Source organism: Phyllobates terribilis, unplaced genomic scaffold, assembly GCF_046119375.1.
Source record: "Phyllobates terribilis strain yellow unplaced genomic scaffold, ASM4611937v1 Scaffold_9__5_contigs__length_417890890, whole genome shotgun sequence".
NCBI classification, from domain to species: domain Eukaryota; kingdom Metazoa; phylum Chordata; class Amphibia; order Anura; family Dendrobatidae; genus Phyllobates; species Phyllobates terribilis.
In genome coordinates, this window is record NW_027362769.1 from 299,560,570 (window position 1) to 299,577,766 (window position 17,197).

The 17,197-nt window shown below is 45.4% G+C and overlaps 1 protein-coding gene across 1 annotated transcript in view; it reads right to left on the bottom strand.

The window, feature by feature from the left end:
• Window positions 1-17,197, bottom strand: part of PTCD1 (pentatricopeptide repeat domain 1) — a 39,864-nt gene that overhangs the window by 17,936 nt on the left and 4,731 nt on the right. Inside the window, exons 2-3 of the mRNA XM_073647886.1 lie at window positions 4,902-5,342; window positions 3,898-4,038 (exon numbers count right to left, since the gene is read on the bottom strand). Of these exons, the coding sequence (XP_073503987.1) occupies window positions 3,898-4,038; window positions 4,902-5,312 (552 nt within the window). The 5' untranslated portion in view covers window positions 5,313-5,342. The remainder of the gene's footprint in view (window positions 1-3,897; window positions 4,039-4,901; window positions 5,343-17,197) is intronic.

Sequence of the window (17,197 nt, forward strand, 5' to 3'; positions counted from 1 at the left end):
AGTGTATAATGAGTGGCAATTATTCCTTATATAGTACTCCTTATTCTACAAGTCATCTGAAAGTGCAGTTAAATTGTAAGGGAATCTGCCACCCGGTTTTAGATGCCCCATCTGAGAGCAGCAGGATATAAGGGGTGAGACCCTGATTACAGTGATATCTCAAGCTTTTTGCTGCTAACTGCTATTTTGATAAAAATCAGTGTTTTATCTGCTGCAGCTCTAGTAGTTCTCTGAATGCTGAGATTTGTATAACCCCGCCTACACCACTGATTGGCAGCTTTCCGCCAATCAGTGGTGGGGATGGGGTTATACAGAGCACATGAATATGGAGGACTACCTAGCAGCAGGCTTACTAGTCCTCTAGTGATAATCTCCTGCTGATAAAACTGTGATTTTATAAAAACTACAGCAAGCAGCCCAGTAAATGACACATCGCTGGAATCAGGGTCTCTGCCCATACATTATGTTGCTGTCAGATTAGATAGCAAAAACCTGGTGACAGATTCACTTTAAAGGGGTTATCCTGTTTCAGACAACCCCTATTCCAACACAGCATTTTGTTTTTTTTTAAGAAACAAACCGTGCTTCAAGCCACATATCCAAGCCCTTTCCACTTCCTGCCAATGTCAACTCAAAAACATCTCCCGGATCCGTGCATTCCTCAACCACGAATCTGCAAAAACACTAGTGCACACCCTCATCATCTCTCGCCTCAACTACTACAACCTCCTGCTCTGTGGCCTCCCCTCCAATCCATCCTAAACTCTGCTACCTGACTAATCCACCTGTCCCCCCGCTATTCCCCGGCCTCTCCTCTCTATCAATCCCTGCACTGGCTCCCATTTACCCAGAGACTCCAGTTCAAAACCCTAACCATGACCTACAAAGTCATTCACAACCTGTCTCCCCCATATATCTGTGTTTCAATGTTTTTTATTGAAATTTTTTATAAACCTTCATACCTAGTCTCCCAGTACTTACCTGCACGCAGCCTCCGATCCTCACAAGATCTCCTTCTCTACTCCCCTCTTATCTCCTCTTCCCACAATCGCATACAAGATTTCTCCCGTGCATCCCCCCTACTCTGGAACTCTCTACCCCAAAGCATCAGACTCTCGTCTACCATGGAAACCATCAAAAGGAACCTAAAGACCTACCTCTTCCGACAAGCCTACAACCTGCAACAACCACCGCTCCACCATACCGCTGCATGACCAGCTCTACCCTCACCTATCCCTTGTAGACTGTGAGCCCTCTCTCCTTCTGTACAAGTTTGCCATTGCGTTTTTGTTCAAGATTATTGTACTTGTTGTTTGTTATGTATATCCCCTTTTTCACATGTTAAACTCCATGGAATAAATGGTGCTATAATAATAAATAGTAATAATAATAATGCTTTGGTGTCAGTTATTGTCTGCAGCGCTGACGTGACGGTGAAAGCACTGCAGTCAGTAGTCTGCCCGAGTTAACGGCACGAGCCGCTGAGCGCAGCTACAGGCTGCAGAGCTGTAGATGTGTTGTCAGCGCTGCAGACAATAACAGACAGCGGGACAGCAGGAGAAACTTTGCGCTGGACCTGGGGAGGATGAATAGAGAACAGACTGTTTTTGTAATTTCTTTAAACAAACTGCAGCCAGGAACAGCGGTTTTGTGAAACAAGAAAGTCCCTTAAGGCTGAGTTCACACGATGCGTTTTTCATGCGTTTCCGCAGCGTTTTTGCAGTTGCGGAAACGCCGCGGAAACGCATGAAAAACGCATGGTAGAAGGGCAGCAATGTTCCCCAATTGAAATCCGCATGTGCTGTGCCCATGATGCGGATTTTTCAGCAGCGTAAACGCTGCGCTCAAAAATCCGCAGCATGTCAATTAATTTTGCGGAAACGCTGCTTTTTTGGCGCCATTGACTTGCATTAGACCGCATGGAATCCGCATCACTGTATATGTTGATGCGCTTTTCATGCGGTCTAATGTGCGGATGGTACCCGGGTGTGGATGAGAGGACTCTCATCCAGACCCAGGTACCATTAAAAAAAAAAGAATAAAATAAAAAATATATATATACTCACCTTCTGACGGCAGGCGCAGCGCTCCTGCTTGGTTCTCCGCACTTCGCGGTTGAATGAAGAAGGACCTTCGCTGACGTCAAAGTCATGTGACGGGTCACGTGACGCTGACGTCGGCAGGTCCTTCAGTCTTCACTGCCGGTAGCCGGGACCGTGCGAAGCAAGACACCGGGGGCCATCAGAGGGTAAAGTATATATATATATTTTTTTTTTGACATTCACACACTATATAAATCCATGCCGTTTGCATGGATTTATATAGTGTGAAGTTGACAAGCACTTTCCAAGTGATGCTAAAATCGCTTGGGAAGCGCTTGTCAACCCGCATGCGGAAATGAAAGTGAAGAACGCTTCATTTCCGCATGTCCCTGGCAGGAAACCGCATGTACAATCCGCATGCGTTTTTTCCTGCCAGGGAGATGCAGAAATGCTCAGGAAAAAATCCTGAGCATTTCTGCATCGTGTGCACATAGCCTTAAGGTTGTTTCACAGAGTAAATAAGATAATTTTGGCATTAAATCATTAAAAAGCTACAAACATGCCACAGTTAATGTGACCATTATCTGGGCTTTGTTATAAATATTTCAGAATAAGCTGCAACATGCTGTACAGATCTGACTAATCTGTCCAGGGCCTGTTGAGCACAGCCACCACGGCATGGACCTCAGCTAATCCCATCCATGTGAACACAGGCAGAAGGACTATACTGGCCACTCCTTGTATCTTACCCAATGCCGCTTTACCATGGCTCATTATCGAGGGGTCACAGATCAACCTTATAAAGCCCGCCACACACATTAGATGGCTCTTGGATGAAAGACGGCCCGCGCTGAACAGTTGTCTGGCAGCCATCTCTCCCATACACTCCTGTGTTCTCTATGTGAGTCACCACCAGACATGTCTACTGGCACCTTATCTCCAGAACATAATGATCAGCCAAATTAAATGATCAGTTATGCTTTGTCCGGGGGCCCCCATACATATTAGACTGTCAGACAGAGCCGTCAATACGTTATGTTAGTCTAATTCATATGGGGGTCGTCCATGTTTGGACAATGTCCCTAAAACTGTATATGGATAACAAGAGGGTCCCCCTATTACCTCGAGCAGACCACCAACAGATGAAGTGCGTCCTCTTCAGTAGTCTTATGCATTGCTTGGTGAGCCGTTCATTAAACACCATTTGATGCAACCTTTCCCTGCATTTGTGGGTGCCCGCAGGTTTAGGCCTCCTTCACACATCCGGATAAAACACATACTTAAAAAACACATATGTAAAAAGCAGTACCAGTGTCATCCATGTGTCTGTTTTTACCATCAGTCATCAGTGTTATTCCGGTATGGATAAACAAATGAATTACAAAGCATCTCCTATACTTTTCAACGTTAAAGGGGTTCTCTGGTGCAGATTGATAAGTCTGTAATCACTCTGTGTGACTGCAGACTTATGAATCCCTCCAGCGCAGGTGAGCTGCGGGAATTCACCGGTTTCTGAGCCAGGATCGGTGGGTACATAAGCATTATACATCCTCCAGGCCAGTGGGTGTGGCCTCGACCCATACAAGTGTATGGAGCAAGGCTGTGCCCACTGGCCGGGCTATGTATAAGGCATACATACCCTCATGTCCCAGGTCAGAAACGGCGAATGCACGCACCGCACAGTGCCTGCGCTGGAGGGATTCATAAGTCTGCAGTCACACTGCGTAACTGCAGACTTATTGATCTGGACTGGACAATCCCTTTAACCATGTGCAGGACATGGATGGCACACGAATGCCACCCGTGTGCTGTACATGTTTTTCACAGACCCACAGACTTGAACCCCGGTACATACATCTGAATACAGCTTGAAAGCCTTCTTCACATATCCAACTCTTCCGCAGCCTCCGATGAGAACAGTGTAGTTACTTTCCTCAGGCTGCAGCCGCTCCTCTTTCAGCATCTGTTCCTCGAAGAGCTCCAGGGCCTCGGCCAGCTGCACACAAGAGGGACATGTCTTCAGAGGAGAGCAATAGAAGAGCTATAAGCAGTGCAGGGTATACAAGCAATCAGGACCCAGCACTTCACACTTATGTCCTTACTCACCTCCTCCCTCTTTACCCTACTAAATAAACAGATGTGACCCCGAGCCAACTCTGACACATACAGACATGTGGATGATTTTTTAGGTGCATTTTCTAATGGTAAAATTTATAGAAAAGGCAAAGAAAGAAAAAAAATAAGTAAATCACGAAACTTAGAACATGCTGTGATTAGCAACAAAAGAAAAAACGTAAAAATGCACAGATGCAACAAAAGTAGCAAAAAGACAAATAATGCAAACATAAAAAAATAAATAAATAATCCAAGCAAAAAAAAACAGTAGCAATTTCTTAAAAACACTTGTGAATATTTTTCTTTATTGCTCTTGGACATGATTTCCTTAATCGTAGCAGAGCCGGGCTGTGTTGTGAAGACTGCAATAGTTTTGCTGTGATTACAGACATTGCTTGAAAAACAACATGGCACAAGGGCAAATGCTATAACAGTCATGGCTATGATCCTAAAAAATAATGCTTCTCATAAATGGCTATCTCCTCCGTCTGGACACTTACCAGGCTTCACTGTGCTTCTTAGGTGCTAGTGGTGACGCTACCATCGTACCGATAAGGTTACGATCAGCGAATACAATCATTTAGGACAATGTAATTGCATAATATTTGCCACAATCGGAAATTATATGAGGATATATTATAGAAGGACATATATTTTCTGGTATGCCTCATTGTAAACTAGCATTGTGATGTACGATCCCTCCCCTGCGGATCCCCAGTAGAGTAACAATATAGACATTCTTACCTTGCCCTCCTTTATTTTGGCCTTACACTGGAGGAAGTACCAGTACGGAGTGTTTCTTCTTCCCCTGGTCCTATTATGAGCAGGTCGTGTGCCCCCAGTAATGTCCTCATCCTCTTCATATCTCAAGTCCTGGAACTCTGGAGACGATTTTTTAAACACAGTTCTTGAGGAGTACGTCTTGGACAATGTCCCAAAGTTGTCCTCCTCTGGTACCGGTGAATTATGACCAGCATCGGCATGGTCGGAGATAGTCCTGAATCGCAGTACCCTCTGCTGGGATAACAGCCGATGTGATGCTGGAGTCCGGTAAGGAGTCAGACAAATCTGTCTGCACATGGGTTGTACTGTTATTAACCATCCCGATGCCAGGGAGTAAGATGGCAACTTAGCGAGGATCTGCAGCATGCCCATGGTAGATGGCGAGCAATGGTCTTCAGGCAGCTGAAACAATTCACAAAAATAAAAATACATCAGCTCTAAAGAGCACGGCTGCTCCGTGGTCAGAAATGTCGGCTTATTGCACTGAAGTGGAGCAGACATACACAGTATATGGTGGGTGTACATATCCAGGCACAACCTAGAAGGAGGTAGATACATACAATGTACATACAGTACAGACCAAAAGTTTGGACACACCTTCTCATTTAAAGAGTTTTCTGTATTTTCATGACTATGAAAATTGTACATTCACACTGAAGGCATCAAAACTATGAATTAACACATGTGGAATTATATACTTAACAAAAAAGTGTGAAACAACTGAAAATATGTCTTATATTCTAGGTTCTTCAAAGTAGCCACCTTTTGCTTTGATGACTGCTTTGCACACTCTTGGCATTCTCTTGATGAGCTTCAAGAGGTAGTCATCGGAAATGGTCTTACAACAATCTTGAAGGAGTTGCCAGAGATGCTTAGCACTTGTTGGCCCTTTTGCCTTCACTCTGCGGTCCAGCTCACCCCAAACCATCTCGATTGGGTTCAGGTCTGGTGACTGTGGAGGCCAGGTCATCTGGTGTAGCACCCCATCACTCTCCTTCATGGTCAAATAGCCCTTACACAGCCTGGAGGTGTGTTTGGGGTCATTGTCCTGTTGAAAAATAAATGATGGTCCAACTAAACGCAAACCAGATGGAATAGCATGCCGCTGCAAGATGCTGTGGTAGCCATGCTGGTTCAGTATGCCTTCAAATTTGAATAAATCCCCAACAGTGTCACCAGCAAAGCACCCCCACACCATCACACCTCCTCCTCCATGCTTCACGGTGGGAACCAGGCACGTAGAGTCCATCCGTTCACCTTTTCTGCGTCGCACAAAGACACGGTGGTTGGAACCAAAGATCTCAAATTTGGACTCATCAGACCAAAGCACAGATTTCCACTGGTCTAATGTCCATTCCTTGTGCTCTTTAGCCCAAACAAGTCTCTTCTGCTTGTTGCCTGTCCTTAGCAGTGGTTTCCTAGCAGCTATTTTACCATGAAGGCCTGCTGCACAGAGACTCCTCTTAACAGTTGTTGTAGAGATGTGTCTGCTGCTAGAACTCTGTGTGGCATTGACCTGGTCTCTAATCTGAGCTGCTGTTAACCTGCGATTTCTGAGGCTGGGGACTCGGATAAGCTTATCCTCAGAAGCAGAGGTGACTCTTGGTCTTCCTTTCCTGGGGCGGTCCTCATGTGAGCCAGTTTCTTTGTAGCGCTTGATTGATTTTGCAGCTGCACTTTGGGACACTTTCAAAGTTTGCCCAATTTTTCAGACTGACTGACCTTCATTTCTTAAAGTAATGATGGCCACTCGTTTTTCTTTACTTAGAATTTGTATTATGGCAAGAAAAAAGCAGCTAACAGTCTATTCAGTAGGACTATCAGCTGTGTATCCACCTGACTTCTGCATGTTATGCACACGCCCGGGCTGAGCGGCGTGTGCGTGTGATTGTAGTGATTCCACTGGACCATGAACCGGAGAGTGCCTGGAGCGGCGTGACTAAGTATCTGGCCGATCCGACCAAGATGGCACGACGGCATACGACGCCAGTGCACCAGGGAGAAACCGGGCAGAGGGACCAGGTGCTACTCCAGGTCAAACTCCGGACACGGGGGTTGACCCACACAGGGATTACTGGATCAGGCTGGTTAGGCTGGCGCACAGACTGGAGGGTATAGGCAGGCACGACTGGTATGCAGGCAGGCGGGTAAAGGCAAGCGCAGCTAGAGTGCAGACAGGGAGGCACTAGCAGGTAGGAACACAGGCGGGATAGGACCCAGTACACACTGGGACTCAGGAACAATACAGGTAGAGGGGTACAGGCAAGCACAGCTAGAGTGCAGACAGGGAGGCACTAGCAGGTAGGAACACAGGCGGGATAGGACCCAGTACACACTGGGACTCAGGAACAGGCAGGTTAGGCTGGCACAGACTGGTGGATATAAGCAAACACAGCAGGTATGCAGATTGGTGGATACAGGCGAGTATGCAGGCAGGGAGGTACTGGCCGAAAGGACGGGCTGGAGCACAGAAAGGTTAAGACCCAGTACAGACTGGGTCACAGAACCGCAGATGCGGTAGACAACCACAGCAGAGAGGGAACGCCCGAAGCGGTGGGCAAGAACAGAGCAGGACGGGGCTGCAGGAGCAGCGAGCACAAGCAGGGCAGGACAGGACTGCCGGAGCAGCGGGCAGAAGCAGGGCAGGACAGGACTGCCGGAGCAGCGGGCAGAAGCAGGGCAGGACAGGACTGCCGGAGCAACGGGCAGAAGCAGGGCAGGACAGGACTGCCGGAGCAGCGGGCAGAAGCAGGGCAGGACAGGACTGCCGGAGCAGCGGGCAGAAGCAGGGCAGGACTGCCGGAGCAGCGGGCAGAAGCAGGGCAGGACAGGACTGCCGGAGCAGCGGGCAGAAGCAGGGCAGGACAGGACTGCCGGAGCAGGGGGCAGAAGCAGGGCAGGACAGGACTGCCGGAGCAGCGGGCAGAAGCAGGGCAGGACAGGACTGCCGGAGCAGGGGGCAGAAGCAGGGCAGGACAGGACTGCCGGAGCAGTGGGCAGAAGCAGGGCAGGACAGGACTGCCGGAGCAGTGAGCAAGGAGTCAGAGCAGGCTAGAACCGCCGGAGCGGTAAGCAAAGGAGTAAGAGCAGACTAGAACCGCCGGAGCGGTGAGCAAAGGAGTCAGAGCAGGCTAGAACCGCCGGAGCGGTGAGCAAAGGAGTCAGAGCAGGCTAGAACCGCCGGAGCGGTGAGCAAAGGAGTCAGAGCAGGCTAGGCTGAGAAGGGGGGACAGGGCTCTGTTCACACGAAACAGACAGGAAGGGAAAGGCAGAGCCAGACACCCACAGGGTACTTCCAGTGAAGTAGCGAGTGGACCACAAACTCACAAACGGGAGTACAGAGACAACAAGCAGGAGTTAGGTACGAGTTCAGACTCTGCAGAAAAAGGAAGGGAACGGACATAGAGGCAAAACAGGTAAAGGATAGGAGAGAGTTCAGACTGGAACTGAGTGTACGGAGGAGACCGACACTGCAGCGGAATACAGGAGCGGGTCTGGGAATACGGCCCCCAGAGAGGCAGGACGAACAGGCAAGAGCGTGTTCAGACAGGACAGACAAGATACAGGAGCGGGTCTAGGTAATCAGCCCCTAGAAGGCGAGAGGAACAGGCTAGGAGCGTGTTCAGACAGGTCAGACAAGATACAGGAACAGGTCTAGGTAATCGGCCCCTAGAAGGCAGGAGGAACAGGCTAGGAGCGTGTTCAGACAGGCCTGGAAATACAGCCTCCAGGATAGGCAGACAAGAGAACACAGAACGGGACCTGGCACCTTCAGAGTGCAAGCACACACTGAATGAAACACTATGCTCAGGCAGGGATAGATGGGCGCAGCTGAGCTATATACCAGGTGACAGACAGCAATAGGCTGAGGACGCACAAGGGGTGTGACCCACAGCAGGTACAAAAAGCAGGAAGTGATCGGGCGCCGCCCTTAAGCAGCAGAAACAGACACAAACAGACAGCATGGAGGGAAGCCAGAGAGACATTCTGGACAGGAGATCAAGTGCGCGCTCTTGCACAGTGGGAGATGGACCACTATGCAAGGACGCCGCCAGGTATGTTACACTGCACAACACAACTGATGGTCCCAACCCCATTTATAAGGCAGGCACACCTGACAGGGCACACCTGTGAAGTGAAAACCATTTCCGGTGACTACCTCTTGAAGCTCATCAAGAGAATGCCAAGAGTGTGCAAAGCAGTCATCAAAGCAAAAGGTGGCTACTTTGAAGAACCTAGAATATAAGACATATTTTTAGTTCTTTCACACTTTTTTGTTAAGTATATAATTCCACATGTGTTAATTCATAGTTTTGATGCCTTCAGTGTGAATGTACAATTTTCATAGTCATGAAAATACAGAAAAATCTTTAAATGAGAAGGTGTGTCCAAACTTTTGGTCTGTACTATATATATATATATATATATATATATATATATATATATACACACATACTGAACATACATACACATACACAGTGGGGGAAATAATTATTTGATCCCTTGCTGTCATTGTTAGTTTGCCCACTGACAAAGACAGGAGCAGTCTATAATTTTAAGGGTAGGTTAATTTTAACATTGAGAGATAGAATACCCCAAAAAAATCAAGAAAATCACATTGTATAAATTAGATAATTTTTTTTTGCATTTTTCAGTGAGAAATAAGTATTTGATTCCCTCTGGAAAACCACATTTAATACCTGGTGGCAAACCCTTGCTGGCAAGCACAGTAGTCAGACGTTTTTTGTAGTTGATGATGAGGTTTGCGCACATGTCGGGAGGAATTTTGGTCCACTGCTCTTTGCAGATCATCTCTAAATCATTAAGATTTTGAGGCTGTCGCTTGGCAAATCGGAGCTTTAACTCCCTCCATAAGTTTTCTATGGGATTAAGGTCTGGAGACTGGCTAGGCCACTCCCTGACCTTACTGTGCTTCTTTTTGATCCACTCCTTTGTTGCTTTGGGTGTATGTTTTGGGTCATTGCCTTGCTGGAAGACCAAGCCACGACCCATCTTCAATGCTCTTACTGAGGAAAGGAGATTGTTGCCAAAATCTCGCGATACATGACGCCAGCCATCTTCCCTTCAATACGGTGCAGTCGTCATGTCCCTTTTGCAGAAAAGCGCCCCCAAAGTATGTTTCCCCCACCATGCTTCACGGTTGGAACGATGTTCTTAGGGTTGTACTTCCTTCTTCTTCCTCCAAACACGGCGAGTTGAGTTAATACCAAAGAACAGAATTTTTGTCTCATCTGACCACAGCACCTTCTCCCAATAACTCACAGAATCATCCAGGTGTTCATTGGCAAACTTCAGACGGGCCTGCACATATGCCTTCTTGAGCAGGAGGACCTGGCAGGCACTGCAGGATTTTAAACCTTTAAGGCGTAATGTGTTACCAATGGTTTCCTTGGTGACTGTGGTCCCAGCTGCCTGGAGATCATTAACAAGTTCCCCCCTTGTAGTTTTAGGCTGATCTCTCACCTTCCTCATGATCAAGGATAACCCACGAGGTGAGATTTTGCATGGTGCCCCAGATCGATGTCGATTGACAGTCATTTTGAATTTCTTTCATTTTCTTACAATTGCACCAACAGTTGTCTCCTTCTCACCCAGCGTCTTACTTATGGTTTTGTAGCCCATTCCAGCTTTGTGCAGGTCTATGATCTTGTCCCTGACATCCTTAGAAAGCTCTTTGGTCTTGCCCATGTTGTAGAGGTTAGAGTCTGACTGATTAATGGAGTCTGTGGACAAGAGTCTTTTATACAGGTGACTATGTAAGACGGCTGTCTTTAATGCAGGTAACGAGTTGATTAGGAGTGTCTAACTGGTCTGTAGCAGCCAGAACTCATAATGGTTTGTAGGGGATGAAATACTTATTTCTCACTGCAAAATGCAAAACAAATTATCTAATTTATACAATGTGATTTTCTTGATTTTTTTTTTTGGGGGGGGGTATTCTATCTCTCAATGTTAAAATTAACCTACCCTTAAAATTATAGACTGTTCATGTCTTTGTCAGTGGGCAAACTTACAAACACAGCAGGGCATCAAATACTGATTTCCCCCACTGTGTATATATATATATATATATTTATATATATATATATATATTTATTTATATATATCTGTAGCTTTGTCGCAATAAAAAGATGGGGGCTCGGACACATTTCTTGCACTTGGGCCCCAAGCTGTTAATGTTCACCCCTACTTTTTTCAACCTATGTAACTATGTAGAATTCACATTAGGAAAATGCTTGAAATGCAATTCCCAATAATATTATTTTACAAGAAATTTCCTCTTTTTTTTTCATTGTAAAGTGCTAGTTATAAACCCAATCTCTGGATCTAGAAAGTGCAAAACACTGATGACAAACTTGCACATTTAATTTGTAATCTGTATTTCTTATGGTGCCAAAGGGAAGCCATAATGATAAGGTCCTGCTTGGTAACAAGTGCAGTTATCTGCCTCTATAACAAAAGCAAATTACCAATGATGAAAGGGTTAATACTTGTGCCCTGCATCAGTAATAGACCCTGTAGTCACCATGACAACTTTTATGAGGTCATAAACAAGTGTCATAAAGAAGAGTCCATAAAAGAATGCAGCGCTGCCACGATCAGTGCCATTACTGATGCGCCTGAGGACCTTGAGCTTGTTCACCCCACGTAATGTGCCGACCTTGGTGTAATTTGGAGGTTCTAGCAGGGAAAGGGGTTGTCTGCTTTAGACACCCCTAGGGCATGGGAAGGTAACAAAGTGGGGTCCCTAGACCAGGATCCCCTTCTGTTACTCTCTATATAGAGCAGCTCTCCTTTGGGAGTTCATGGACTGATCTATGACTTTAATGGGTGATAAATTGGGAGGGATTATTTATCCTATTAGGGATTAGGCATAACGAACTGTAACCAAATGTCCAATTTTTTGAGAGACGGACCTGGATCTGTAAGGGAGAAATTATACATCCACCTGGCCAATGAGATCAACCAAATTCGCTCAATCAGATCAGCTTAATTCATTCTATCAATCAATGTGGTGACAGGTATCGCAGCCAGATCTCTCCCACATCCGGTTTATCACATTTATAGTCTGTATTAATGTTGTTCTCTATAAATCTGGTAAAATGTACAAATTGTAAAATTCTGCAGTTACATCTGTTATATATTGGCACTAACTCTCTAAGCCCAAGGGAAGGGCAGCCCTCCAGCCATGGTTCCCTAGAGGTTTCCTCCACAGGGGGTTTTCCTCTCCTGAGTGCTGGAGGGTGACTCTTCATGAGTCGGGGGTTGTGCTATTTTCGGTGTCATGTAAATTGAAATAAAATTTTGACCATTTGACACCTAATTGCAATGCTTCGTGTATTTATTTTGTGTGCTTCTGTCTGATCAGTATTGTTTGGGGGTCGGGGTCTATCACATACGGCTGGACATCTGCCAGCTGCACAGAACCCAGTAAGCACATTTTGCTCCAGGGGTCGCCCCTGCTCTGATGATGATGGTGAAGAGGAGACAAACATTACAGCACAACTCCTGGACGCATGCTCTCATCATTGGATAAAAGAATTGTATTACAGCAGTATAAACAGATTACTCATCTATTCCTGTAATTTCCTTTGTCTTCAATGGAGAAGGCTGCAAGCAAGATGGTCTATAGGAACAGAGGCTACACAGAATCTTCTTTATCCTGATAGGTGATGGTTCAATGTCATGTAAATTTAAATAAAGTTGAGAACGTTTGACACCTAATTGCAATGCTTCATGTGTTTATTTTGTATGCTTCTGTCTGATTTATTTTGTTTGGGAGTCGGGCTCCATCACATATCACTGAGTGACACGTCTGACATCTGCCGGCCGCAGTTTAGCCCCAGGGGTTGCCCCTGCTCTGGGGAGTATGATGGAGCAGAGAAGATAAGCATTACAGCACATCTCCCGCAATTGAGCGCTCATCCTCAGAATAAGGTCTTATATTACACTATTACAAGCAGCTTCCTCGCCTCATTCACACAGTGAGTATTTTGGGCAGTAATTTACTTTAGTATTTGTAAGCTAAAAACCAGAGGGGAACAAACACAGGGAAAAATAATAACTGAATCACTCTCACCTCTTCTGTGTTTTGGATCCACTCCTGGCATCTGTTAACAAATACTGATGCAAAATATCGCCATGTAAAAGGGCCATAAGTTTCTTTACTGACTGATTTGACAATTCTTTACAAAAAAACAATATATGCCTCACCATGCATTTAATCCATCCTGCTGCTCATATCTCCTGGGCTCAGACCCACAATGCCGTGACTCTCGGCCAGTGTACATAAGGAGAAAGTGGGAAAAGTCTCCAATAAAAAATAATTCTCACTTTAATGGTGCAAAATATTAAAATATATAAAAGTCCATGATAGCGGAGATGCAATCTCGACGTGTTTCTGGCTTACGCCCTTAGTCAGTGATCCTGTTGTCATGACAACCCACGCCTCCAGGTATCCCAGGGACGGAGGCCTGCTTAGACCGAGCTAGGAGCATGGTCTCAGAGGCTTCGATCACTGTAACACTGACAGGTATAATTCATTGCAATGCTGGTGCATTCCAATGCTTTATAACAGCGATTATGCTAATAAAAGCTAGTCCCATAGAGGGACTAAATGAAAAAGTTAAAAAAAAGAATGTGAAAAAATATTTTTAAAAAAAACCTAATCAAAAAATAAACAGAAAAAAAATTTAAATAATGTTATATCAATAAATGGGTATATTCATATAAAAACTAAAATAAACCAAAAAGGTCCACATATTTGTTATCATCACGTCCACGACCTATAAAACGGTCACACTAGTTAACGCCTTCAGTGAACACTGTAAAAAAAAAAACTATTCTTTTTCATCTTTCCACCAAACAAAGAGAGGAATAAAACACGATCAAAAAGTCGAAAGTAAATAAAAATGGTATAGCTGAAAACTAGTGACGAGCGAGCACTAAAATACTCGGGTGCTCGTTGCTCGAGTCGAGCAAATTGGAATACTCGGGTGCTCGGTCCAAGTAACGAGCCCAATGTAAGTCTATGGGCAACTCGAGCATTTTTCCGGTCGCTCCCCCCGGCGGTCTGCAGAGGGCCTAAAAATTGCCCAAATCGATGGGAACAGTACTCAAACGACATGGGAACAGCATGGGGAAGACTCCTGGAAGCATTTCTGACTCTCAGGTCAATGATGTCAACTATGTTGTCAGAGGTATTGCGCCACTTTTACGGACTCACAATAAAACATACAAAAACTAAACCAAAATGGATTTTCCTGGGAAATATGTTAAGGAACATCCTTTCCAGAGTAATGACTTGTATATAAGGCAAAATAAATAACCAAAAACAAACATGCTACTTCACACCTTGGGCTATGTTCACACAGTGTTTTTGATGCGTTTTTGCATTGCTTTCAACCGTGACAAATGCATTCACCAGAAAATGGCATTTTAACATTTTACAACCTTATCTGGCCATGTGGTATGTGAAACATCATCTGACACATCCTGTTTCATTTATGAAGGAGGGATTATGAAAGTCACAAAATCTTTTTACTGCCTTACTATTCTTAAAGGGCCAGCAGTCGGCTATGCTTTGTTGTTCCCATTATTAAAGAGTGAGTCTCCTATACTATATTGCGTATGCAGTGACTGCAAGGGCTGCCAAAAATTTGGACGCAACCCAATACTCCTTTGAAGAGACATAGAGGAGGGTCTCGGTAAAAAAAAGTTCCCATTATAAAGGATGGGTCTCCTATAGTGGTAATGCCCATGGTGTGACTGCAAGGGCTGCCAAAATTTAGGAAAACCCCCACTAACAATTTAAAGACACATAGAGCTGGGCACAGTAACGACATGTTCCCATTAGAAAGGAGAGGGTCTCCTATCCAGTTATAGGGTATGCAGTGAGTCCAACAGCTGCCAAAATTTAGGAAAAACCCTATTAACAATTTAAAGACACATGGAGCTGGGCTACAGTAATGAGTAAAACATGTTCCCATTAAAAAGGAGTGGGTCTCAAATACTATTTGCCTATGCAGTGAATTCAACAGCTGCCAAAAATTACGAGGCACTCCAATGCCCCTTGCAAGAGATGTAGAGGTTGGAGGGCTTCCTGAAAACAATGTTCCCATTATTAGGAAGTGGGTCTCCCATACTGTTTGCCTATGCAGTGAATGCAACGGCTGCCAAAAATTTGGAGGCACTCCAATGCCCCTTGCAAGAGACGTAGAGGTCGGAGGGCCTCCAGAAAACAATGTTCCCATTATTAGGAAGTGGGTCTCCCATACGGTTTGCCTATGCAGTGAATGCAACGGCTGCCAAAAATTTGGAGGAACTCCAATGCCCCTTGCAAGAGATGTAGATATGGTGATATGGTAGATATGGTAGTGATATGGAGGAGGATGTGAAGGATGAGGAGAAGGAGGAGGACAAGAGCAAATAGACAAAATCAGGAAGCGTATAACCATGTCTGGGTGTGAAGACAGAGGTGCATGGGAATACAGTTAGACCTCCCAAAAAAAAGGCACTGTATTTGAGTTTATGTTACGCTGCTATCATTCAGTGGTGTTGAGAAGTCTGGCCCAAACCAGCCTTTGATCATTTTTATAAGAGTCAGCCTGTCAGCATTTTCAGTTGACAGGCGGATGTGCCTATCGGTTATAATTCCACCGGCGGCACTAAAAACCCAGTCTGGCAAAAGGCTAGCGGCAGGGCAGGCCAGGACCTCCAAGGTGTAGAGAGCCAGTTCATGCCACGTGTCCAGCTTGGATACCCCCAATAATTATAAGGCACAGAGGAATCAAGGACTACGTTGGCACGGTCGGCGAGGTACTCCCTCACCATTTTCCGAAACTTTTCCCTCTTTGGGAGAGTACCCCGCGCCTCAGGACCTGTGCGATGGGAGGGTCTGAGAAAACTGTCCCAGAACTTTGACAGTGTTCCCCCATCTCTGCTGGATTGAATTTGTGTTTCTCTCGCCTGTACTCCTTGGTTGTCCAACGAACTGTGACCTCTGCCGCCAGCGTTTTTAGATGGGAATTTTTTAAATAATTCCGCAACAAGAGCCTTCTCGTACTGCACCATTTTATTAGGCCTGTCCTGAAAGGGAATAAGAGACAGAAAGTTCTCCTTGTAGCGTGGGTCTAGAAGTGTCACCAACCAGTAAGGACTGTCACCCAAAATTTGGACAACGCAAGGATCACAGGAAAGGCAGAGTAACATAAACTCATGTGTGCCAGATTGCCAACAGGCAAGACTTCCGTGTCCTCACCAAGAGGACGACTGACCATGTTTTCCTCCTCATCCTCCTCCTCCTCTGCCCTGTCCTCAGGCCATTCACGCTGAACAGACGGTTTGACAATTGTGCAGGTAGTACCATCTATAGCGCAGGAAACTAGCTCCTGTTCTTCCTCCTCCTCTTCCTCATTGTCACCCAGGTTGGGCTGTATGGAATCACCCTGTATGGTTCCTTGCTCCATCTCATCGTGCTCTGCCTGCAATGCATCCTCTTTAATTGTGAGCAGAGAAAATTTCAGAAAACAGAGAATCGGGATGGTGACGCTAATTATGGCTTCATCACCGCTCACCATCTTGGTGGAGTCCTCAAAGTTTTGGAGGATGGTACATATGTCTGACATCCATGTCCACTCCTGAGGTCTTATGTGTGGAGTCTGAACTGAATGCCAATGGCCTTGGGAACTCTTTCAAGATTGTTGGAAGACCAATTCCGGAGACTACCTCTTGAAGCTTTTGGTCTGTACTGTATGTAGAGACGATGATGTATACATATGTAGGGATGATGATGATGTATACATATGTAGGGATGATGATGATGTACAGTATAGACCAAAAGTTTGGACACACCTTCTCATTTAAAGAATTTTCTGTATTTTCATGACTATGAAAATTGTACATTCACACTGAAGGCATCAAAACTATGAATTAACACATGTGGAGTTATATACTTAACAAAAAAGTGTGAAACAACTGAAAATATGTCTTATATTCTAGGTTCTTCAAAGTAGCCACCTTTTGCTTTGATGACTTCTTTGCACACTCTTGGCATTCTCTTGATGAGCTTCAAGAGGTAGTCACCGGAAATGGTCTTACAACAATCTTGAAGGAGTTTCCAGAGATGCTTAGCACTTGTTGGCCCTTTTGCCTTCACTCTGCGGTCCAGTACACCCCAAACCATCTCGTTTGGGTTCAGGTCTGGTGACTGAGGAGGCCAGGTCATCTGGCATAGC